Here is a 24415-nt window from a genome sequence, read left to right on the forward strand (position 1 = left end):
GGCTGATACAAAGGCTACGCAAGCCCCAAGCCTGCAGCGTGAGGAATATATCTAACGCATGTCCTCTACTGACGGCACCAGCAAGCAAGTCACCTTTAAGCTTGTACCCCCTTCTCTCAGCTCCTCAGGAGAGTGTGGAGGAGACCCCCAGCCCCCCAGAACCCAGCACGGAGGCCCCAGAGCCCCTGGAGGAGCCGCTCCTGGGGGAGCTGACTGTGACAGCGTCGTCCCCGGACTCCCTGAGCCTCTCCTGGACCGTCCCCCAGGGCCACTTCGACTCCTTCAGCATCCAGTACAAGGACAGGGACGGGCGGCCCCAGGCGGTGCGTGTCGGGGGTGAGGAGAGAGCGGTGACCGTGGGCGGCCTGGAGCCCGGGCGCAAGTACAAGATGCACCTGTACGGGCTCCGCGAGGGGCTGCGCGTGGGCCCCGCCTCCGCCGTGGGCGTGACAGGTGAGTGCGGGGTGGGGCCTGGTTAGGTCCCTTCCTCGGCCTGCTGGCCCTGACTTTCCCGGAGCCATGAGGCCCCACCTGCTTGGGAAGACCTAGAAAGAGCAGGTCACTAGCAACTGGGGCTGCAACTGCTTTTGTGGCCCTCGGTAGGTTTTAAACTTTCTGCTCCTGTTTCCGACCTCATGGAATTGCCATGAGGACTAAAGGAGCTAGCGGGCGTAAGGCCGCAGCACGGGGCCCGCACGCAGTGAGCATGCTCGCGTGTTTGCTGCCGCAATCGTTGTGCTCATCCTTACTGCGGGGTCTGCTTTGTCCTCTTTGGCTGGTCCACTGTTGGTCAGAATGGCCTGCAGCCACCCCACCCTGAACCCACCGGCCTCCTGTGCTCTCAGAGGCAGAGTCAGGCCTGCTTAGCACTTGGATGGGAGAATGTGCACGAGGCAGTGGCCTCTTCATCAGTGCAACCCAAAACTTTCTTTTCTTTTATGTTGAGACAGAATCTTGCTCTGTCACCCCAGGTAGAGTGCAGTGGCATCTCGTAGCTCACTGTAACCTCCAACTCCTGGGCTCCAGTGATCCTCCTGCCTTAGCCTCCTGAGTAGCTGGGACTACAGGGGTGCACCATCATGCCCGGCTAATTTTTCTATTTTTAGTAGAGACGGGGTCTTGCTCTTGCTCAGGCTGGTCTCGAACTCCTGAGCTCAAGCCATCCTCCCACCTCGGCCTCCCAGAGAGCTAGGATTACAGGCGTGAGCCACCACGCCCGCCAAACTTTCATTAACACTCATCCAGTGAGTAACTTCACAGCAAAGAAGAGCATTCCTTCCACCTCCCTATCTCCCGCCCAGTATGGGCCACCTGAACCTCTGCAAAGAACCCAGCCTGGGCACCTTCTGTCCAGCGCCTCAGGCCAAGAGGCTGAGTGGGCAGCAGTGCCTCTGGGACGCTCCTGCTGGCCTGCCCAGCTTGGTCACAGTGAGGGGCGCCTCTTTTTCCCTTTGTTCACTGAAACAAAGACGCACCTTTTTCAAAGACAACTTTACTGTAAGGGGAAAGATTAAAAACTTAAGCAAAACAGATAGTTTTCCAGAACACCATTTCTATATTTCCACAGAGCTCAACCAGATAATGGCTTGGTTAATTTCATTTCCAGAACCTTCCACTCCCAATTTCTTTTCTTTGCCTCTGTCAGCACTGAGGAGAGGGAGAGAGGAAAGCCACCCTGAGTTACTCTCCTTGGGGCCTGAGGTCGCAGGCTGGGGCAGGCACCAGACCGAGAGGTGCCACCAAGGTTTCTGCTGGGGTGATCCTGGTCTGTTCCGTCCCGGGGAACCACGCTGGGCACTGTGAGGCCCTGACTGAGGCAGTGCAGCGGAGGAAATTCAATTTGGAACCCGACAAACCGAGTTCCGCTCCTGGCTTCTCTGTTCGCAGCTGTGCGGCCTTGAAAACCTTACCCTGTCTCCACCTCGGCGTCTCCATCCTCGGGGAGCAAATGCTGCCCAGTAGTGCAGGAAGTGATGTGGCTTCTCGCATACTTGAGTTCATTCGACGTCTGTGCAGACCTTCCCACGGAGAAATCCGTGTTCGTTTTCAAAGACAGGGTCTTGCTCTGTCGCTGCCACCTTTGACTCCCGGGCCCAGGCAATCCTCTCACCTCGGCCAGAGTTGCTGGGATTACAGGCCTGGGCCACTGCACAGGCTGAGAAATCTGTATTTTAATGCTGGATATTTTGAAAGATGTACTTTTACATGTCCTGGGTAAAATGGAGGTGGCCCTTTCAGAAAGAAGCGGGCATCAGTGTTCACTGTTGGCCAGGGCTTGAGGTCGCCGGAGCACATCGAGCCGGGGCTGACCTGGTGCACAGTGCGTACAGGGCTGTTGCCAGGGAGAGGCGCATGGAGCTTATTAGAAACACTTCAAGGCCGGGCGCGGTGGCTCACGCCTGTAATCCTAGCACTCTGGGAGGCCGAGGCAGGCAGATTGCTCAAGGTCAGGAGTTCGAAACCAGCCTGAGCAAGAGCAAGACCCCGTCTCTACTATAAATAGAAAGAAATTAATTGGCCAACTAATATATATAGAAAAAATTAGCCGGGCATGGTGGCGCATGCCTGTAGTCCCAGCTACTCGGGAGGCTGAGGCAGAAGGATCACTTGAGCCCAGGAGTTTGAGGTTGCTGTGAGCTAGGCTGACGCCACGGCACTCACTCTAGCCTGGGCAACAAAGTGAGACTCTGTCTCAAAAAAAAAACTCACCTTTTCCAGTTAAGCCAAAGCACTAACAGTAAGGCTTGACGGTGAAGGCCAGTTCCTTCCCTCATGGAAAGCAGTTGCGGGAGGGCGGGCAACAGCAGGTGGTGCGACAGGTGAACGTGTGGTACCTTGGAGGCTACCGCAAGGACCTGACTTTTACTCTGGGTGGGACAGAAGCCACTGCGGCAACAGGTCCCACGGCTGCAGACCCTGGACGGGCAGGCCAGAAGGAGGGAGGCGATCTGGGAGACTGTCAGTGACAGTCCAGTGAGAGCCCCTGGTGCCCGGAGGTGGCGAGGAGGGTCAGACTCTGAAGGTGGTGACACAGGATTTGCCCACAGGGCAGATGTGGGGTGTAAGAGAGGACTCGGGAAGGACTCCGAGCACTCCGCCCCGAGCGGCTGGAGAACGAGGCGGGGCGTGTGCTGGAGAGCGGGCGTGAGAGGAAGCTCGGCCCCGTTTGGACTTGTCGAGCCTGACTCACCAATGCGGCATCTCGGGAAGCTGTTGAGCAAACATGGGCCTGGGGTCAGGGGAGAGTTCTGGACAGGGGATCTAAGTTTGGAGTCATTGACATATAGATGGACCCTCAGCCACTTTGCCAGGGTCTCAGTGCCGAGTGACACCCCTCTCCCCCAGCAAGCGCACCCTCAGACAGGTGTCTGAAGGGACCCAGACAGGACTCAGGGACCCCTCGAGGGATTGTTGGCCAGACAGATGCTGCCAGTCAGTGCAGTTTTACACCAGACCACCTCACGGGTGCCACAGAAACAATGGACATAATTACTACTAAGGGAGAGAAGGTCCTTTCCTAATAGCTCCCTGCCGTCTCTGTCCTAGCCCCACAACAGGAAGTAGAGAACCCTCCTGCTACCCAGCCCCCACTGGAGCCGCGCCTGGGGGAGCTGACAGTGACAGATGTCACCCCCAACTCTGTTGGCCTCCTGTGGACGGTCCCTGAGGGCCAGTTTGACTCCTTCGTGGTCCAGTACAAGGACAGTGACGGGCAGCCCCAGGTGGTGCCTGTGGCCACAGGCCAGCGGGAGGTCACCGTCTCCAACCTGGAGCCTGCACGAAAATACAAGATGAACTTTTACGGGCTCCATGGCAGGCAACGAGTGGGCCCCCTCTCAGTGGTAGTGGTGACGGGTGAGTGAGGGTGAGGCAGTCCCTATCCCTGGGTCCCCAGAGCTCCTACCCCACGGCCCTTCTCCCAGCCCTGCCTGGGCACCGCTGCTCCCTCGTGGAGGGCTAGGCCCTGCACGTCCTTCCCGGGCTCACAGGCCTCTTGTCTGTTCCCTGACCCGTGGCTCCTCCTGGGCTGGAACCTCCCTGCTTTCAGGTCCCTCCCCGTCTCCAGTCCCCTCACCGGGACATCTGCTTCCATTCCGCCTAAATTCAGCCTCAGACGTTCTCTCTTTCCTCTGCCGTTGTCCACAGCTGTCTCCTCCTCTTCTCTTTTTTTTTTTGAGACAGTCTCACTCTGTTGCCCAGGCTAGAGTGAGTGCCGTGGCGTCAGCCTAGCTCACAGCAACCTCAAACTCCTGGGCTCAAGTGATCCTCCTGCCTCAGCCTCCCGAGTAGCTGGGACTACAGGCATGCGCCACCATGCCTAGCTAATTTTTTCTATATGTATTAGTTGGCCAATTAATTTCTTTCTATTTATAGTAGAGACGGGGTCTCGCTCTTGCTCAGGCTGGTTTCAAACTCCTGACCTTGAGCGATCAGCCCGCTTCGGCTCCCAGAGTGCTAGGGTTACAGGTGTGAGCCACCGCGCCCGGCCTCCTCCTCTTCTGTTTACAACCCTACTGTGACTTGGATGTGGCTGCCACCTCCCCTCTGCCCTTTTACTGGTGTTGACCGGCACACGTCCCAAATCCCTTCTCAGAGTCCGTCCTTAGCCATGAGGCCTGAACTGCGTGCCTGGGCCTCAGCCGGTCCCCTCTCCAGGGAGCTGCCCTTTCTCTGGCTCCTCGCTCCTTCCTGCCCCTCGTGGCCTCCTGGGCATAGGCTCTCCACGATTTGGGGGCTTTTTTCCGTGTCTAGGAAGAGGAAACTCCATGACTTTTGTACAGTGGCATCTATTGAAATACGTAGCCCCTCTCAGAGCAACATTTTAAAATCTATAAAATAAAATATATAGGCTTAAAAGGAAGCCGATTATATAGATTTACAACTATGAAAATATTTCTTAAAAACTCAAATTCATGGCCGGGCGCTGTGGCTCACGCCTGTAATCCTAGCTCTTGGGAGGCCGAGGCGGGCGGATTGCTCAAGGTCAGGAGTTCAAAACCAGCCTGAGCAAGAGCGAGACCCCGTCTCTACTATAAATAGAAAGAAATTAATTGGCCAACTGATATATATATATAAAAATTAGCCGGGCATGGTGGCGCATGCCTGTAGTCCCAGCTACTCGGGAGGCTGAGGCAGAAGGATCACTCAAGCCCAGGAGTTTGAGGTTGCTGTGAGCTAGGCTGACGCCACGGCACTCACTCTAGCCTGGACAACAAAACGAGACTCTGTCTCAAAAAAAAAAACAAAAAAAAAAAAACTCAAATTCATGATTTAGTAATACTTGGACTGACATTAGTTCATTACATAACATGTTGCATGTTTAATAAACTACAACTTTTAGAAGTAGTGATGAGTGTAAATGGCATTTAAAGTTTTGCAATATCTCTAACGTGACAACATCTGTGTTGTCTATTGGCAACACAGTCATGGCACTACTGCCACGGCAGGTTTGCTATGTTGATCTAAGGAAATGCTGCATTTCAGTTAGATCTGAAAATAAAGGTGTGACTGTTCCCCGTCTTGGTTCACAGCCCCCTGAGGCCCTAGCACCCAGGGGCTCTCCCCTCTGAGATCTCAGCCATGCTCTCTGTCTCCCGGACCCTAGGCCCCCTCCCGCCAGCCCTTGCCACCGAGGCGTCTGAGCTCCTCCTGGAGCCCCGCCTGGGGGAGCTGACGGTGCTGGACACGAGCCCTGACTCCGTGGGCCTCTCCTGGACGGTCCCTGAGGGCGACTTTGACTCCTTCGTGGTCCAGTACAAGGACAGGGACGGGCAGCCCCAGGTGGTGCCGGTGGCCGCGGACCAGCGGGGGGTCACCGTCCCCGGCTTGGAGCCCTCCCGCAAGTACAAGTTCCTGCTCTTTGGGATCCACGATGGGAAACGACACAGCCCAGTCTCTGTGGAGGTGAAGACAGGTGAGCGGCCCGCAGCACCTGCTTCTCCCCTGCCCGGTCTTCCCTGTCCACCTCCTCTGTCTCCTTTGAAAAACCACGGCCCTCCCCGCCTAAAGCAGACAAGGACCAGAAGAATGAGCCAGTTCCTGGGTTTGCTTTCTTGCTGACTTTGCCACTCTTCTAACTTCGGCTTCTGGTGGAGGGGAAGCCCCACAGGCCCCGTCCTGGAGGAGGGACCGAGGGAGACTGGGGTGCTGGAAGAGGAGGTGAGGGTAGCCAGGAGCCCTTCCTGCCTCCCTGGACCTTCGGGCCATCTCACCCTTGTGATGTCCACTCAGGCTCTTACTCCCCTGGCTCAGGCCTTTCTGGCCCCATGTGTGCCTCCTGCCGGTGCTCCCCTTCCTCCACTGCCCTCCTCCCCGAGCCTCAGAACTTGGGAACCAGAGGAGCCCAGCGGGGGTTCAGTCCAGGCCCTCCCTGGCCCTGGGGGCTCCCTGTTGCCAGAATGTTCTCGCAATAACAATGCCGTCAGCGTCCTCACCGGGCAGGAGGGCAGCAGGCCAGCTCCTCCACAGGCCCGGAGTGGCTCTCAGCAGACACCAGAGCCTCCCCCGGTCTGAGCCCCCCGCACGCAGGCGGCCCTGCGCCTGCACAGGCCCAGTGGGAGGCTCAGTTCTCCCTGGCCAGCCAGTGCGGAATGAGAAAGGGGACAGAGGAGCATGAACCACCAGCATCTTAATGTCCCTCCTCCCACCTGCTGTCTGCCCCCCAGGCGCCCGTGCCCTTGGTGTCTCAGGGCCACTGGGTGACAGGAGACAGCGCCCAGTCTGTGACAGGCTGTGCCCTGTGGGGAGCTGGTCTGGAGAGGCCGGACAGCAAGAGGGATAAGATGAGGAGGGAGCGAGGGGCTCGCTGTAGCCAGAGATGACCAGGACGGGAGACCCTCCCCACTGTGGTCAAGCAGAGAGCAGCAGGGGCCAGGCAGTGGTGGTGGTGAGGATGGGAGGTGATGGAAGTATTTCTGAGAAGCACAGGCTGAGCTTTTGGGTGGTTCTGGGGTTTTCCTCCCTAGAGGGAGGCAGTTGAGGAGTCATTTTGGAGAAAATAAACACAAGAACCTTTCCTCTCTGCCAGCTGCCCGAGGCGACGCCAGCCCGGGGGCCCCGCCCCAGCTGGGGGAGCTGTGGGTGACGGACCCCACCTCGGACTCGCTGCGCCTCTCCTGGACAGTCCCCGAGGGCCAGTTCGACTCTTTTGTGGTCCAGTACAAGGACAAGGATGGGCCCCAGGTGGTGCCCGTGGAGGGCCGCAAGCGCTCAGTCGCCATCACCCCCCTGGGTCCCGGCCGCAAGTACAGATTCCTCCTCTACGGCCTCCTGGGCAGGAAGCGCCACGGCCCCCTCACTGCCGAGGGCACCACGGGTGAGGGCATCGGCACCTGCAGGGCCCTGCCCTGCTCCCCTGAGCCCCGCGGCAGGCGGTCACGTGTGCCGGCCGACATCACTGTCGTTTGGCCCCAGACACTCGGGCTCAGCCCCGACTCCCCGCACCCTTGCACAGCCCTAGCCACCCCATGGGGCTCAGCCTGCCAAGCCCCGTCTCCATACCTCTCGGCCCTGCCTTCAAAGTCACTCAGCCTTCCAGAAACGGCTCAGCCGTTTCCTCTGCGTGTCTCCACCTCAGAGGCCCGGACTGCTGCAGATACTGGAACCAAGCACCCCCCAAAGCCCCGTCTGGGGGAGGAGCTGCAGGTGACCGGCGTGGCCCCGAACTCCGTGGGCCTCTCGTGGACCGTCCCCGAGGGCCAGTTTGACTCCTTTGTGGTCCAGTACAAGGACAGGGACGGGCAGCCCCAGGTGGTGCCGGTGGAGGGCAGCCTCAGGGAGGTCGGCGTCTCGGGCCTGGACCCCGCCCACAGGTACAAGCTGCTGCTCTACGGGCTGCGCGGTGGCAAGCGCGTGGGCCCCATCTCTGCCACCGCCAGGACCGGTGAGTGCAGCGCCAGGACACGCCCTGCCTCCCTCCCACCTGGCTCTCCTGCTCTGTGGAGCCGCAAGCTCACTGCGCTTCCCGTTCATGTCATCTCCATTGACCCAAAAAGTGCCCTTGTGCCCATTTCCAGTCAGCTTCCCCACCCAGCCTCTGGCAACCACTCATCTGCTTTCTGTCTTTGTAGTCTTGCCTTTCGATCACACCACGTAACAGTCTCGTGTCTGCCTCTCGCACTTAGCATAACGCTTTTAAAATTCATCCATGTGTATCAAAATTTGGTCCTTTTATTGCTGACTTCTTGCCTTCATTCCCTCCCCTCCTTCCCTCCTCCCGAGAGTCGTGGTGAGTCGGCAGACCAGTCATCCGTCTCTGCCTGTCTCTCTGAACCAGCTCCCAGAGAAGAAATCGAAGCAGAGACCGCAGCCCCCACTCCTCCCGCATCTGAGCCCCGCCTGGGGGAGCTGGCGGTGGAAGAGGCCACGCCACACTCGCTGCATCTCTCCTGGGTGCCGCAGGGAGAGTTCGACTCCTTTGAGGTCCAGTACACAGATAGAGAGGGGCGCCTCCAAGTGGTCGGCGCAGCGGGTGACGAGAATGACGTCACGCTCTATGGCCTGGAGTCCGGCCACAGATACCTAGTGACCCTGTACGGTGTCCGTGAAGGGCAGCGCCTGGGTCCTGCCCACATCGAGGCTCAGACAGGTGAGAAGACCTCGCCGACTCTGTCTCCATACAGACGGCTGGGGTTCCAGAGGGGAGCAGAGTGCCCAAGGACACCCTCCCTCTCTCTAAGTCCCCCATGTCTCATTTCAGTCCCCCAGGAGGAGGAAGATGAGCCTTCAGAACCTCCCTCCAGGACCCCCGAGCTTCCCAGCAAGCCTCGCCTGGGGGAGCTGACCGTGACGGACGCCACCCCCGACTCCCTGAGCCTGACCTGGACGGTCCCCGAGGGCCAGTTTGACCACTTCCTGGTCCAGTACAAGAACGGGGATGGGCAGCCCAAGGTGGTGCGGGTGCCAGGGCACGAGGACAGGGTCACCATCTCAGGCCTGGAGCCAGACCACAAGTACAAGATGAACCTGTATGGCTTCCACGGGGGCCAGCGTGTGGGCCCCGTCTCTGCCGTCGGGGTGACGGGTGAGTGCGCGGTGGGAGCCAGGCTGGGACCCAGTGGGAGCTTCACCTTCTCTCTGCTGGTGGGTGAACGGGCCCAGGACGCCCCTCTGCTCGGCGGAGCCCTGGTACCCTTCGTGCCTTGCCCTGGTCTCCCTGAGGACTGGCAGGTCCTCCTGGGCAGAGAAGGACCCTGTGTGCCGTGCTGGTGGCTGTCCCAGCTCCCCCGAGGCTGACCCTGGAGCTTGGGCAGGTTTGCTAGCTGTCAGTCAAGCAGGACCACTCAGCCCAAGGGTGGGCTTGTCTGAACTGACCTCAGGACGCCCCTGGTGGCCATGGCTTCTCCCTCCTCCTCCCCAAGACTGAGGACATCCCCAGGGACCCTGCCTCCCTCTCTCTGTGCCTGTTTCTCAGCTGTGGAGGAAGAGACCGCTGCCCCCACAGAGGTGGAGGAGACCCCCAGCCCCCCAGAACCCAGCACGGAGGCCCCAGAGCCCCTGGAGGAGCCGCTCCTGGGGGAGCTGACTGTGACAGCGTCGTCCCCGGACTCCCTGAGCCTCTCCTGGACCGTCCCCCAGGGCCACTTCGACTCCTTCAGCATCCAGTACAAGGACAGGGACGGGCGGCCCCAGGCGGTGCGTGTTGGGGGTGAGGAGAGAGCGGTGACTGTGGGCGGCCTGGAGCCCGGGCGCAAGTACAAGATGCACCTGTACGGGCTCCGCGAGGGGCTGCGCGTGGGCCCCGCCTCCGCCGTGGGTGTGACAGGTGAGTGGGGCTAAGGGGCTCCGTGAGTTGAGTCTTAGGAAATTGCAGCCTCTAGTGTCTCCTCCACTGGAGACCCAGGACTCCAAGGCTTCAAGCCTCTAAGCTACCTGCAGACCACTAAGGCCTCAGACAGGCATGATCTGGGGGCAGGGAGAGCGAATCCCAGAGACGGGCCAGACCCAGCTGAGAGAGGCCCCAAGGGACAAGACCTCTCTGGAGGTAATTCAGTGTTGGTTTATGGCTCTCTGCTTTTCCTTGGAACTCTAGAGTGAACTCTTCTGTGAAATCAGGACACAGTTTTGAAGTACCAATTAATTCATTCAACAGATATTTATTAAACAAATTTCAAACATATACACAAAACAAAAAAATCGTATAACAACTTCTCATATACCCATCCTCCTGCTTCAACCAAATACCAGCTTCTGGACAGATTGGCTCCTTTCTGTCCCACCCACTTCCCACCTTTCCCCATTAGAATGTTTTCTTTCTTTTTTTTTTTTTTTTGAGACAGAGTCTCGCTTTGTTGCCCAGGCTAGAGTGAGTGCATGGCGTCAGCCTAGCTCATAGCAACCTCAAACTCCTGGCTCAAGCAATCCTTCTGCCTCAGCCTCCCAAGTAGCTGGAACTACAGGCATTCGCCACCATGCCCGGCTAATTTTTTGTATATATATTAGTTGGCCAATTAATTTCTTTCTATTTATAGTAGAGACGGGGTCTTGCTCTTGCTCAGGCTGGTTTCGAACTCCTGACCTCGAGCAATCCGCCCAGAGAGCTAGGATTACAGGCGTGAGCCACCGCGCCCGGCCAGAATATTTTCTTTATTAACAGCTTTATAGAGAAATAATTCTCCAGACCAGCCTGGGAAACCGACTGAGACTCTGTCTCTATCAAAAAAAAGAATTTAGCCAAATGTGGTTGCACACCTGTAGTCCCAGCTACTCGGGAAGCTGAGATAGGAGGATCACTTGAGTCCAGGAGTTTGAGGCTACAGTGAGCTACGATCACACCACTGCAGTCCAGCCTGGGTAACAGAGCAAGATCCAGCCTCTAAAAATAATAATAATAATAATTAATGAGCCATAAAATTAACTTATCAGTTTTAGTATATTTACCTAGTTGTGCAACCATCACCACAATCTAGTTTTAGAACTTTTCCATCACCTGAAAAAGAAATCTTGGGTCCAGACCAGACCTACTTTCATCCTTAGCCCTAGTCCACAACTAATCTAGTTTTGCTTCCATAGATATGCCCATTTCTGGACATTTCAGGGAATCACACAATATATGTTCTTTTGTGTCTGGCTTCTTTCGCTGAGCATAATGTTTTTGAGGCTTCTCCATGCTGTAGCATATGGCAGTCCTACATTGCTTCTTACTGCCAAACAGTATTGCCTTCTTTGGATATACCACTGCAATGTTTTAAAACTAGACCCAGACACCCTATACTTTCATGAATAAATATTTAAGTATATCTTTTTTTTTTTTTTTTTTTTTTTTTTTTTTGGAGACAGAGTCTCGCTTTGTTGCCCAGGCTAGAGTGAGTGCCGTGGCGTCAGCTTAGCTCACAGCAACCTCAAACTCCTGGGCTCCAGTGATCCTTCTGCCTCAGCCTCCCGGGTAGCTGGGACTACAGGCATGCGCCACCATGCCCGGCTAATTTTTTTTTATATATATATCAGTTGGCCAATTAATTTCTTTCTATTTATAGTAGAGACGGGGTCTCGCTCTTGCTCAGGCTGGTTTTGAACTCCTGACCTTGAGCAATCCGCCCGCCTCGGCCTCCCAAGAGCTAGGATTACAGGCGTGAGCCACAGCGCCCGGCCTTAAGTATATCTTTCTAAAAAGATATCTATATCTATATCTAAAAGATATCTATATCTAAAAAGATATCTATATCTCTTTCTAAAAAGACTATTTTTAAAAATCCACGGTACAATTTTCATACCTTTAAAAATGAACAGTCATTCCTTGATATCAAGTTTTCAGGTAGTGCTACAGTCTACTGATTGTCTTGTAATTGTTTTGCATTTGTTGCTGGAATCAGGTCCAAATAAGGAAGATACATTGCAATTGAGAAAACCAGAATTTTAAATAGGGTGGTCAAGGAGGGCCCCCCAAAGAAAGTGGCTGAATAAAGACTTAAAGGGATTGTGGGCATGAGCCAGGGAGACATCTGGGGAAAGAATGTTCAAGTAGATGGAACAGTCAGTGCAAAGGCCCTGAGTTAGGAGGTTACCTGGCATGTTTGAGGGACCACAAGGAGACTTGGATGATCATAATCAGAGATAGATTTTTTTTTTTTTGAGACAGAGTCTCACTTTGTTCCCCAGGCTAGAGTGAGTGCCGTGGCGTCAGCCCGGCTCACAGCAACCTCAATCTCCGGGGCTCAGCGATCCTACTGCCTCAGCCTCCCGAGTAGCTGGGACTACGGGCATGCGCCACCATGCCCGGCTAATTTTTTTTTTTTTTTGTATATATATTTTTAGTTGGTCAATTAATTTATTTCTATTTTTGGTAGAGACGGGGTCTCGCTCAGGCTGGTTTCAAACTCCTGACCTTGAGCAATCCGCCCGCCTCGGCCTCCCAAAGTGCTAGGATTACAGGTGTGAGCCACCACGCCTGGCCAGAAATAGATCTTAAATTAGGCCCAGAGCTGGCTCACCTTCTGACCTCAAACCTGGGGCCTCAATGGCTCCTTACAGCAATAGGAAAGATTCTGTTTGTATCTCTTCCCAGCCCCCAAAGAGGAGTCCCCTCATGCCCCACCTCCAATGCCACGCCTAGGCCTGATGACCGTGACGGACGCCACCCCCGACTCCCTGAGCCTGACCTGGACGGTCCCCGAGGGCCAGTTTGACCACTTCCTGGTCCAGTACAAGAACGGGGACGGGCAGCCCAAGGTGGTGCGGGTGCCAGGGCACGAGGACAGGGTCACCATCTCAGGCCTGGAGCCAGACCACAAGTACAAGATGAACCTATACGGCTTCCACGGGGGCCAGCGCGTGGGCCCCGTCTCTGCCATCGGGGTGACAGGTGAGTGCGTGGTGGGAGCCAGGCTGGGACCCAGTGGGAGCTTCACCTTCTCTCTGCTGGTGGGTGAACGGGCCCAGGACGCCCCTCTGCTCGGCGGAGCCCTGGTACCCTTCGTGCCTTGCCCTGGTCTCCCTGAGGACTGGCAGGTCCTCCTGGGCAGAGAAGGACCCTGTGTGCCGTGCTGGTGGCTGTCCCAGCTCCCCCGAGGCTGACCCTGGAGCTTGGGCAGGTTTGCTAGCTGTCAGCCAAGCAGGACCACTTAGCCCAAGGGTAGGCTTGTCTGAACTGACCTCAGGACGCCCCTGGTGGCCATGGCTTCTCCCTCCTCCTCCCCAAGACTGAGGACATCCCCAGGGACCCTGCCTCCCTCTCTCTGTGCCTGTTTCTCAGCTGTGGAGGAAGAGACCGCTGCCCCCACAGAGGTGGAGGAGACCCCCAGCCCCCCAGAACCCAGCACGGAGGCCCCAGAGCCCCTGGAGGAGCCGCTCCTGGGGGAGCTGACTGTGACAGCGTCGTCCCCGGACTCCCTGAGCCTCTCCTGGACCGTCCCCCAGGGCCACTTCGACTCCTTCAGCATCCAGTACAAGGACAGGGACGGGCGGCCCCAGGCAGTGCGTGTTGGGGGTGAGGAGAGAGCGGTGACTGTGGGCGGCCTGGAGCCCGGGCGCAAGTACAAGATGCACCTGTACGGGCTCCGCGAGGGGCTGCGCGTGGGCCCCGCCTCCGCCGTGGGCGTGACAGGTGAGTGCGGGGTGGGCCGGTGGTTAGACAGCCTCCGGAGATGTTCCTCCCGCTGCAGGCTCCATGAAAACATAAATATGCTCAGTAGCATTACTTCTTTGGTGTGTCCAAATGCGTGGAGGGTTTCTTAAGCAGATTAAAACCTAGCAGGCTTGGGCCGGGGCCAGACACTCTGCATTTCTACAAGCCCCCGGTGCCCGCGCTGGCCATGGCTCCGACCGCCTTGCGCAGCACAGCTCACAATGAGGGGATCGGACTCTCTAGAAAATTTCTGAAGAGAATTTCACTCGCATCCCTAATTCCTCAGAGAGGGTCAGTCTCTGTGGAGTTGCGGGGCCATGACAGCAGTGGGGAGGGTCCCAGGCCAGCGCCCGCCCCACACCCCTGTGAGCCCGTTACTGCAGTGCCAACAGGCTTCTACTCCAGCGGGTCAGCTCATTCATCCAACAAAGAATTCCATGCCCTGATCCAGGGACTGTGGGTTTGGGCTACCAATGAGAGCTCCACGCACTCACCTGTGACTGAAAGAAAGGGTTGTCCTCCCGGCAATGCAGGGGGACTGGGCAGGCGGGGGCGGGGGCAGGCTGAGAAAGAAGTTCTTTAGGATCTGGGCTTGTGCTTGGTGATTTGGGGGGAGTTAAGGAAATGATGTTTTGCTGTGTATTGGATGCTGTCAGGAAGAAGGGGTAATGCTTTGAGTGGACATCCTACTAGGTCTTATCTATGACAAGGTCTATCAGAGGGAGGCCAAAAGAAGCAACCATCGCTCAGATTAGCTGGATGGGTAATGTTCAGTCATCTTTGTGGTGTGGAAAACCATAGAGTTTGTCCATGTTGAGGCATGGTTACGGACTGGCCTTGCTTTGTCTTGCTCCATCACGGTGACAGATGGCTTTGTCTCATGTTGATGTGCCATGAAACTGTGCTCAACTGGACCCCACCGAGACTGAGCTGTGCCAGGCTGGCTCTGAGCACCCACAGCCTGGCGGAGAGGATGGGGCAGCTCACGGACGTCAGGGCTGCTTTCCTCTTTCTCAGGGGGAAACTGGCATGCAAAACTAACAATTTCACATGTTCATGAGGCTCACAGGCAGAAACCCAGAAAGCACAGCTGAGGAAGAGGAACATGTGAAGGCCAGGGGCCAGGCCTGGATTAGGAAGGGAGCCCTAAGCCAGCCTGCCTACGGGTGGCCAGGGGACAGCCAGACCTGAGGTCTAGTGGGCGTCAGCCCCATGACAGCTTTCGAGAGGAGATGAAGAGTGTGTTGGATCCACATCACAGCTGGTGCAAAGGGCAGGAGGCCAGGAAGAGCACGGAGCATGAGAGGAACTGGGGTGTCCTCCGAGGCGCAGGAGAGTCCGGAGGGGAGGAGCAGCCCAGGAAGCTGGGGCTTCTCCCAGGGAGGAGGAGGGCAATCGCCCGTCCCGTGCTGAGATTGCCACCAGCAGCTGTGCTGGCATAAAGCCCACCCTGGCTGCCATGTGGAGGGTGGAGGGAGGGTGGAGGTGGGTGGCAGTGAGCCTGGAGGCAGGGAGACCAGCTGGGAGGTGGCCCAGCAGGATCTAGGGCTGGAGGTGTGGGAGGGAAGACATCCAGGAGGAACTTAGGGGAGAGAGTGGGACACACTCTGAGGCTGCCGGCAGCGGCTGGGGGCCCAGGCCCAGGAACACTCCCCAGTTTCTGGCTTGGGGAGGGGCGTCCTCAGCCTGTTTGGGGGCAAAGATAGGCGCCAAATGAGCAAAAGACGCCAAGGAGACCCCCAGTGCAGGGAGTTGCAGGAGGCAGGGCCTGAGGGGGCCTGTGCTCAGAAGAGAGGCAGTGCTGGAGGGGCAGGGAGAGGACACCTGGGGGTTGGGGCTTGGGGAGGGGGAGAGGGAGGGAGGATCAGGGGAAGGGGACAGAAAAGCCAGGGGGAAGGGAGCAGAGAAGAGAGATGTGCTAGATCATTCTGCTCCTAGGCACTTTATGTTTTGCGATGCTCTGTTTCCGTCTGAACTGAAGACTGAAGGGACTTCACTGTCCCCGTACATGTCTGTCCAGCTCCAGAGGATGAAGCCGAGGCCACACAACTGGTGCCCTCCAGGACCCCCGAGCCTCCCAGCAAGCCTCGCCTGGGGGAGCTGACCGTGACAGACGCCACCCCCGACTCCCTGAGCCTGACCTGGACGGTCCCCGAGGGCCAGTTTGACCACTTCCTGGTCCAGTACAAGAACGGGGATGGGCAGCCCAAGGTGGTGCGGGTGCCGGGGCACGAGGACAGGGTCACCATCTCAGGCCTGGAGCCAGACCACAAGTACAAGATGAACCTGTATGGCTTCCACGGGGGCCAGCGCGTGGGCCCCGTCTCTGCCGTCGGGGTGACGGGTGAGTGCGTGGTGGGAGCCAGGCTGGGACCCAATGGGAGCTTCACCTTCTCTCTGCTGGTGGGTGAACGGGCCCAGGACGCCCCTCTGCTCGGCGGAGCCCTGGTACCCTTCGTGCCTTGCCCTGGTCTCCCTGAGGACTGGCAGGTCCTCCTGGGCAGAGAAGGACCCTGTGTGCCGTGCTGGTGGCTGTCCCAGCTCCCCCGAGGCTGACCCTGGAGCTTGGGCAGGTTTGCTAGCTGTCAGCCAAGCAGGACCACTCAGCCCAAGGGTAGGCTTGTCTGAACTGACCTCAGGACGCCCCTGGTGGCCATGGCTTCTCCCTCCTCCTCCCCAAGACTGAGGACATCCCCAGGGACCCTGCCTCCCTCTCTCTGTGCCTGTTTCTCAGCTGTGGAGGAAGAGACCGCTGCCCCCACAGAGGTGGAGGAGACCCCCAGCCCCCCAGAACCCAGCACGGAGGCCCCAGAGCCCCTGGAGGAGCCGCTCCTGGGGGAGCTGACTGTGACAGCGTCGTCCCCGGACTCCCTGAGCCTCTCCTGGACCGTCCCCCAGGGCCACTTCGACTCCTTCAGCATCCAGTACAAGGACAGGGACGGGCGGCCCCAGGCAGTGCGTGTCGGGGGTGAGGAGAGAGCGGTGACCGTGGGCGGCCTGGAGCCCGGGCGCAAGTACAAGATGCACCTGTACGGGCTCCGCGAGGGGCTGCGCGTGGGCCCCGCCTCCGCCGTGGGCGTGACAGGTGAGTGAGGGACAGGCCCACACCGCCAGCGTTACCTCCTTGCTCTTCTGTCTTTCTCCTTTGGATCTTGGCGGCTCTCCCACCTGGGCCTCCAGGTGCCTGTCTTCTCCCAAATTTTGCTCTGATCCTGCCTCATGCTTGAATTGCCAGAGGATTGACAGTGACTGTGTTCAGAGTGGGACGAGCGTGTCTGTGCCCCACTCATTGTAGCTTCCTTTCCCCCATCGTGATCCAGAAGCTCGGAGTGGCTCAGTTGCTCACTTGCGGAGTCCCTGGGCCCCAGGGGCAGTTCTGTGGCTCAGGTGTGCTCCAGGGCAGGCTGCCAGGACCTGACACTGCCTTGACATGTAGCCACTGTGTGACTTGCAAGCGTTTCTCAGCCTCCCTGTGCCTCAGATCCCTGCAAAATGGGGGTGACAGAAATCACAGCACCTTGTCCTCTGTCTTGGGGGGCTGCTGGCGGCAGCGCTGGTGCAGCGAGGTGCGCTGAGCGCTCAGAAGAGGCTGCGGAGCAGCGCCCTTGGCAGCCTGGAGAACACCCCTCCCCTGGGCCGGCTCCCGCCTCCTGACCCCGGCCCTGCTGCTCTTTTCCAGCCTCCCTGCCCACTCGGGCCCCCGTGGAGCCCCGCCTGGGGTCACTGGCTGTGGCCGAGGTGACCGCGGACACCGTGCGCCTGCGGTGGACGGTGGCCCAGGGCCCCTTCGACTCCTTCCTTGTGCAGTACAGGGATGCGCAGGGCCAGCCCCACACAGTGCCCGTGAGCAGCGACCTCCGCACGGTCACCGTCTTGGGGCTGGGCCCGGCCCGCAAGTACAAGTTCCTGCTCTTTGGGCTCCAGGATGGGAAACGCCATGGCCCGGTCCCTGTGGAGGCGAAGACGGGTGAGCGGCCCGCGCCCCCTTGTGGCAACGGTTGGACGTGCACGTCTCCGAGCCCCGCACTCCCCGCCTCAGGACCCCTTTACTTACTGGGTCTCAGGAAACCCAGGCCCAGAGCTCCCCTTCCCCCGCTCCCATCCTTCTCCCTACGCTCCCACGCCCCAGGGGACACTTGCTTTCTGGCCTGGCTCCTCCTCCATCCCGACTCCTGGCCCGGTCACCCCTCCTGCTCCGTGGACCAGCTGGCAGAGCCACAGCAGCCCAGGAAGCTCAGTGGTCCCGCTGCTCCAGCACCAACACCCTCTGTGCACCTCGCTCCCTTCTCCAGCCCCAGACGCGAAGCCCTCGCCCCGCCTGGGGGAGCTGACGGTGCTGGACGCGAGCCCTGACTCCGTGGGCCTCTCCTGGACGGTCCCTGAGGGCGACTTCGACTCCTTTGTGGTCCAGTACAAGGACAGGGACGGGCAGCCCCAGGTGGTGCCGGTGGCCGCGAACCAGCGGGGGGTCACCGTCCCTGGCCTGGAGCCCTCCCGCAAGTACAAGTTCCTGCTGTTCGGCCTGGCAGGCCACCAGCGGCTGGGCCCCGCCTCTGCCGAGGCCACCACAGGTGAGCCCCAGTCCTGCCTCCCGCCTTTCCAGAGCTGCCTCTTGCCCACGCCCCGCTGGCCCTCGGCCTTCCGGGTCCGTCTGCAGCCCAGCTCTCGCAGCGGAAGCCAGTCCCTGCAGTGTGCCGGGCGGTTCGGAGCATTGCGTGCACTGTCTCCTTCACCCGCGACTGCTCGTGAAGGAAACAGAGCCGGGCTCCGGGGCCAAGCAGGCCTGTCTTCAAATCCAGTGCCAGCCCTTGCTGGCTGGACCACCAAGGACAAGCCACTCGGTTCCCCTGACCCTCGGCCGCCTGACCTGCATGTGGTCATCAGGCATGACCACTGGCACACAGCGGCAATCCCCTCCCCCCCAGCTGTGGGGCAAGTGGTGGAAAATAAGGAGGCCTTGGCTACAGAAAGATGATGGAAAAACCTGGTGGTGTTGTGCCCGTCCGTGACTCAGCCCCCTGAGGAAGGGTGTGGCGGGTCACTGACCCTTACCCCACTCCAGGACCATGAGTCACCCTGGCCAGGGGAGGACAGAGCAGCCAGCCAGTCAGGGCCGGGGCCCTCAGACTGCATAATTCTCTTCCCCACACCCTCGCAGGCCAGGCCGCCACCGCACCCGCCACCTGTGCGGGCCTCCGCTCCGCTGTGCTGCTTCCCCAGCTCTGCCCCATAGCGTCAGTGTGGGGCTGGGCAGCAGTGAAAAGGGTGGTCCACACTGCTGGCCACAGCGAGGAGCCATGTGCCGGCCAGCCGCCCGGACCAGCCCTCGCTGTTTGGGAGTGTCCCCTCACAGCCCAGATGCCTCCTGGGAGCCTCTCAGCTGCGGCACGTCCTTGCTCAGGGGCTGGGGTCGGGGGAAGCTGAGCTCCTGTCTGCACCCCTGCCACCCCTCTCTCGGGATGCGGTCTTTGACGTGTCCCCTGCACCCTTGGTCTGCGTGGGAGCAGCAGGGGCAGAAAGGAGCTGGCAGTGGCCTCCTGGGGACGTGGAGCTGCTCTCCCTCCTTCCTGGGGGCTGGGCCCGAGGGGCCTGTCTCCTCCCAGGGCTGTCCCCAAGCACACTTCAGGGACCCTTTCCCAGCACTCCGTGCCTCCCAGAAGTTGCCAGTGCAGAGGGAAGGCAGCCTTAGACCAAGAGTTTCCCCTGCCGTCTCCGCAGCGCCCCTGGAGCAGGAGCCGCAGCCCCTTCCCCGCCTGGGGGAGCTGACCGTGGACGAGGAGACCCCAGACTCGCTGCGCCTGTCGTGGACGGTGGCCCAGGGCCCCTTTGACTCCTTTGTGGTCCAGTACAAGGACAAAAACGGGCAGCCCCGGTTGGTGCCTGTGGCCGCAGACCAGCATGAGGTCTCCGTAGAGGACCTGGGGCCTGGCAGGAGATACAAGTTCCTGCTCTATGGGCTCCTCAGAGGAAAACGCCTGGGCCCCGTGTCTGTCCTGGGAATGACAGGTGAGGCTGTCCTGCTCCGCTCCAGCAGGCTGGCCCGAGTGGCTTTCCTTGTGCCTGTGGACAGAGGACAAAAGGACTGGCATGCGATGGGGGCCCCTGGCCAGGGCCCAGGAGGGAGGAAGAGCTTGAGTTTGCAGCCCTGGGCTCTGACCTCGGTTGGGAGTCAGGGCAGGGGCTAGAACAGGTCTCCCAAGCCCTCTTCTCTGCTCCACGCCCATCACCCGCTGGGGCGGCTGCTACCTCCCAGCAGGGTGGCCTTGCCCAGATGGGGGCAAACAGCCCTGCCATGAATGAGTCAGGAGCATTTTCTCAAGTGGAAAATCACTGGAAAACACAATGGGCGTGGGACACAAACCGGTAGAAGTGACTGTATTCACGGTACAGGCTCCTCTTCCAGGGCTGCTGACGCCCACCTCAGACCAGCCGACCAGGGCACGTGGCCCGGCTGGTGTGATTTGCTGTCCGTTCACCCGCCAGTCCTTTTCTCAGAGGGGAGTGCCCCACGCCCCAGCTGGGCGGATGCGTCCCAGGCGGAGGGGCGGGGCAGGGCCTGTGCTGACATCTAGAGGTGGGCCTGGCTGGGGTGCAGAAGGGGCAGCAATGCAGCAGCCACGCAGGAGACAGGCCACAATGCTGGGGCTCAGAGGCCCCAGGGTGCAGGAGCCAGTGCCAAGACTCAGGAGAGGGAAGATACTAGAAGACCTAGGTCCCTTCTGTCTCTCCAAATGGCTGCTGTGGCCAGGACCTGTAAAGTCCCACCTCAGCCTTGGGGCAACCCCACAACCCCCTCTTTGGGGAGCAAGTTGGAAAGGGAGCCCAGCTTGGTGGCACATGCCTGTGTCCCTGTGACAGGAGGTGGAGGCTTGGGCCCAGGAGTCTGGCCTGGGCAACATACCATTTCTAAAACATTAAAAAAAAAAAAAATAGCCAGATGTAGTGGCACACATCTGTAGTCCCAGCAACTTGGGAAGCAAAGGTGGGAGGATCACTAGAGGCCAGAAGTTCAAGACCAACCTGGGCAACATAGCAAGACCCTGTTTCTACAAAGAAACAAAGAAAAAATAGAAAGAGGAGGGCTCCAAGGCACCATCCCCGTCAGCTTCTCCCCTGGGCTTCTCCCACATAGCCCCAGAAGAGGACGCACCAGGGCCAGAGCCCCCCAAGGCCCCCGAAGAGCCCCGCCTAGGGGTGCTGGCAGTGACTGACACAGCCCCAGACTCTATACGCCTCTCGTGGACTGTGGCACGGGGGCCCTTTGATTCCTTCGTGGTCCAGTATGAGGACACAGACGGGCAGCCCCAGGCCTTGCTCGTGGACGGTGACCAGAGCAAGGTCCTCGTCTCAGGCCTGGAGCCCAGCACCCCCTACAAGTTCTTCCTCTATGGCCTGCGCGCAGGGCAGCGCCTGGGGCCCGTCGCCACCGAGGGCACCACAGGTACCGCCGGGCCTTGCTGGCCACTAGTCTGGGGCTGGGGGTGCCCAGAGGTGGTGGTGACTGGGAAAGAGCATACCAAGGAGGGCAGCAGGTGGACGGCACCTGAGCCACCCTGGCTCTGCTGCAGCGGGGCCTCTGCCTGTGGCTGCCAGTGCCTCCCTCGTTGCCTTCACTCGTGGAGAAGTGGGGGCCAGGCTGGGGCGGCAGAAGGGACCCACCCTAGGTCCCTGAGCTGGTGTGCTTCTGTCTCCAAACCCTTCCCTCCGACCCACTCTGTACAGGGCCGGCTCCTGCTGGTCAGACGCCAGGGGAGCCAGGGCCCCGCCTGTCCCAGCTCTCCGTGACCGATGTGACCACCAGTTCAGTGAGGCTCAACTGGGAAGCCCCCCCTGGGGCCTTCGACTCCTTCCTGCTCCGATTTGGGGTCCCGTCACCCAGCACCCTGCAGCCACGCCCGCGTCCTCCCCTGCAGCGGGAGCTGGCGGTGCCAGGGACACGGCGCTCAGCTGTGCTCCGGGACCTGCGTCCGGGGACCCTGTACAGCCTGACGCTGTACGGGCTGCGCGGGCCGCACAAGGCGGACAGCATTCAGGGCTCCGCCCACACCCTCAGTCCAGGTGAGGCCACCAGGGCTGGCACACTCTGCCCCAGAGTGGGTCTTTGTGCTGTGCAGGGCAGGCCCGTTGCCCAGCCAGAGGGGAGGCTGGTGATTGGGGGAGGGCTTGGAGGAACCTGCCAGCGACCTTCACTCCTGGGGGCTGGAGAGAGGAAGGGTGAGCCTGCCTGGAGCAGGTGGGGCCCCTGCAGTAGGAACCTCCCTACCGCTGCCCTCACCCTTGTTTCCTCCCCCCAGTTCTGGAGAGCCCCCAAGATCTCCAGTTCAGCGAAATTGGGGAGACCTTAGCCAAGGTCAGCTGGATGCCCCCACCATCCAGGGTGGACAGCTTCAAAGTCTCCTACCAGCTGGCGGATGGAGGTGACACCTTTTTGCCCATGCCCTCGTTTGCTGCATTTCTCCTGCCCCCTGCACTCTGCCCACCCTCCAGCCACTCTGGGGTTCCATGGGTAACCCAACCCCAACGTGTTTCCAGGGGAGCCACAGAGCGTGCAGGTGGACGGCCGGACCTGGACCCAGACACTCCAGGGGCTGACCCCAGGTGCTCGCTACGCGGTGACTGTGGTCTCCGTCCGTGGCTTTGAGGAGAGTGAGCCTCTCACAGGCTTCCTCACTACGGGTGAGACAGACCGGGGTCGGCAAGGGTGGGGGGAGAGGGAATGGGGAGGAGGCCTTGGAGCTGGGGGAGGTAAGGGGCAGGAGAGTGCGAGGACACCTCCAAGCCCCCCATTCTCCCAGTTCCTGATGGCCCCACCCAGCTGCGTGCACTGAACTTGACCGAGGACTCCGCCTTGCTGCACTGGAAGCCCCCCCAGAATCCCGTGGACACATACGACGTCAGGGTTACGGCCCCTGGGGGTGAGCAGGGCTGAGACCTGGAGGGGACTCCGTGGTTCAGGGCGGGGAGTGCGGGGGCAGGACGTGCAGGGGCAGGTGGTGACCCCCACCTGCACTCCCAGCCCCGCCTGTGCAGGGCTCGGCCCCGGGCAGCGTGGAAGACTACTTGCTGCACCGCCTCCTGCCCCACACCAACTACACGGCGACCGTGCAGGGCCTTCGGGGCCCCAACCTCACCTCCCCGGCCAGCATTACCTTCACCACAGGTAGGCCGGTGGGCTGTGTGGGGTGGGGAGAGGGGGAAGGAAACCAGGGTGGCCTCATCCCCATCTCCTCTTCCCACTTTCCCTCCCAGGGCTAGAGGCCCCCCAGGACTTGGAGGCCAAGGAAGTGACCCCCCGCACGGCCCTGCTCACTTGGACTGAGCCCCAAGTCCCGCCCACAGGCTACCTGCTCAGCTTTGACACACCTGGGGGACAGACCCAGGTGCCTGGCTCCCACCCCGCTGACCAACTCCCTCCTGGGCTGATCCCAGGAGGTGCCTCTGGCTCTCCCGGGGGTGGGTCTCCACCTGCCTCTGCCCTGACCTGCCCCTTGTCTGTCCCACAGGAGATCCTGCTCCCCAGAGGGGTCACCTCTCACCAGCTCCTTGGCCTCTTTCCCTCCACCCCCTACAGCGCACAGCTCCGGGCCATGTGGGGCGAGAGCCTCACGCCGCCCGTGTCCACCTCCTTCGCCACGGGTACCTGGACGCTGGGCCTGAGGTCAGGGGCTGGGTGGCAGCAGGGGCCTAAGGTTTGGATGAAGGACTGGCCTGTCACTCTCCTCTCCCTAGGTGGACTGCAGATCCCCTTCCCCAGGGACTGTGGGGAGGAGATGCAGAACGGGGCCAGCACCTCGAGGCCCACCACCATCTTTCTCAGCGGCAACCGCGAGCAGCCCCTGAACGTGTTTTGCGACATGGAGACTGATGGCGGCGGCTGGCTGGTGGGTGGCATCGGGAAGCCTGGGGCCTGTGCAGGGCAGGGGCTGCTGCTCCAGGACACAGAGGCTAATGGTGCCCCACCTGCTCCCCAGGTGTTCCAGCGCCGTGTAGACGGACAGACCGACTTCTGGAGGGACTGGGAAGAGTATGCCCATGGTTTTGGGAACATCTCCGGGGAGTTCTGGCTGGGTCCGTGCCCCACCGGGATTGGGGAGCTAGGGAGGGGCCGGGCCTGTGGATGGCAGGGCGCTGATGAGGACACACCCCGTCCCCAGGCAACGAGGCCCTGCACAGCCTGACAAAGGCAGGGGACTACTCCATGCGCGTGGACCTGCGGGCTGGAGACGAGGCCGTGTTCGCCCAGTACGACTCCTTCCGAGTGGACTCAGCTGCTGAGTACTACCGCCTCCACCTGGAGGGCTACCACGGCACCGCGGGTAAGGGCAGGCTGCCGGCCGGCGGTGGGCGGGGGTGGGGGGGTGGGGGGGCGGGGGAGGCCCTCATCGCTCCTGCCTCTGTCCTTCCCAGGGGACTCCATGAGCTACCACAGCGGCAGTGTCTTTTCTGCCCGTGACCGAGACCCCAACAACTTGCTCATCTCCTGCGCTGTCTCCTACCGAGGGGCCTGGTGGTACAGGAACTGCCACTATGCCAACCTCAACGGGCTCTACGGGAGCACAGTGGACCACCAGGTGAGCGCGGCAGGCAGGTGCCGGAGCTGGGGCACCCTGTGGCAGGATGGGACGGGGCCCTGCCCGGAGCCTCAGGCTCCTTATCTGTGAAGTGGAATCATGACTCCGGCCTCAAGTTATCTTGAGAGGGTTTATTGGCTGGACGGGCCGGCTCAGGACCCAGCCCCAGTCCTGCGGCTGAGGCTAGGCAGGCAGCGAGGAGGGAGGTTGCCGGGTGCGGGGCCGCCTCCAGAGGGCAGTGTGGGGCAGCTGCTGCTGGGCTTTGACGCTTGACACCCCTTTC

The 24415-nt window shown here is 60.1% G+C and overlaps 1 protein-coding gene across 2 annotated transcripts in view; it reads left to right on the forward strand.

The window, feature by feature from the left end:
- TNXB (tenascin XB) overlaps positions 1–24415 on the forward strand; it is a 53445-nt gene that overhangs the window by 28732 nt on the left and 298 nt on the right. The window contains exons 12-38 of one of the 2 annotated variants that reach the window (XM_076003472.1): positions 121–453; positions 3547–3855; positions 5606–5914; positions 7028–7315; positions 7577–7882; positions 8276–8587; positions 8699–9022; positions 9413–9763; positions 12503–12799; positions 13190–13540; positions 15582–15905; positions 16296–16646; positions 17241–17528; positions 17854–18132; positions 19280–19567; positions 20694–21002; positions 21284–21619; positions 21856–21978; positions 22094–22237; positions 22357–22476; positions 22578–22721; positions 22811–22941; positions 23065–23197; positions 23291–23442; positions 23533–23629; positions 23716–23877; positions 23969–24132. In XM_076003472.1, coding sequence (XP_075859587.1) covers positions 121–453; positions 3547–3855; positions 5606–5914; positions 7028–7315; positions 7577–7882; positions 8276–8587; positions 8699–9022; positions 9413–9763; positions 12503–12799; positions 13190–13540; positions 15582–15905; positions 16296–16646; positions 17241–17528; positions 17854–18132; positions 19280–19567; positions 20694–21002; positions 21284–21619; positions 21856–21978; positions 22094–22237; positions 22357–22476; positions 22578–22721; positions 22811–22941; positions 23065–23197; positions 23291–23442; positions 23533–23629; positions 23716–23877; positions 23969–24132 — 6725 coding nt within the window. The remainder of the gene's footprint in view (positions 1–120; positions 454–3546; positions 3856–5605; positions 5915–7027; positions 7316–7576; positions 7883–8275; positions 8588–8698; positions 9023–9412; positions 9764–12502; positions 12800–13189; positions 13541–15581; positions 15906–16295; positions 16647–17240; positions 17529–17853; positions 18133–19279; positions 19568–20693; positions 21003–21283; positions 21620–21855; positions 21979–22093; positions 22238–22356; positions 22477–22577; positions 22722–22810; positions 22942–23064; positions 23198–23290; positions 23443–23532; positions 23630–23715; positions 23878–23968; positions 24133–24415) is intronic. The other variant, XM_076003474.1, reaches the window with a different exon arrangement.

Source organism: Microcebus murinus, chromosome 5 (genome assembly GCF_040939455.1).
Source record: "Microcebus murinus isolate Inina chromosome 5, M.murinus_Inina_mat1.0, whole genome shotgun sequence".
In the NCBI taxonomy this organism is placed as follows: domain Eukaryota; kingdom Metazoa; phylum Chordata; class Mammalia; order Primates; family Cheirogaleidae; genus Microcebus; species Microcebus murinus.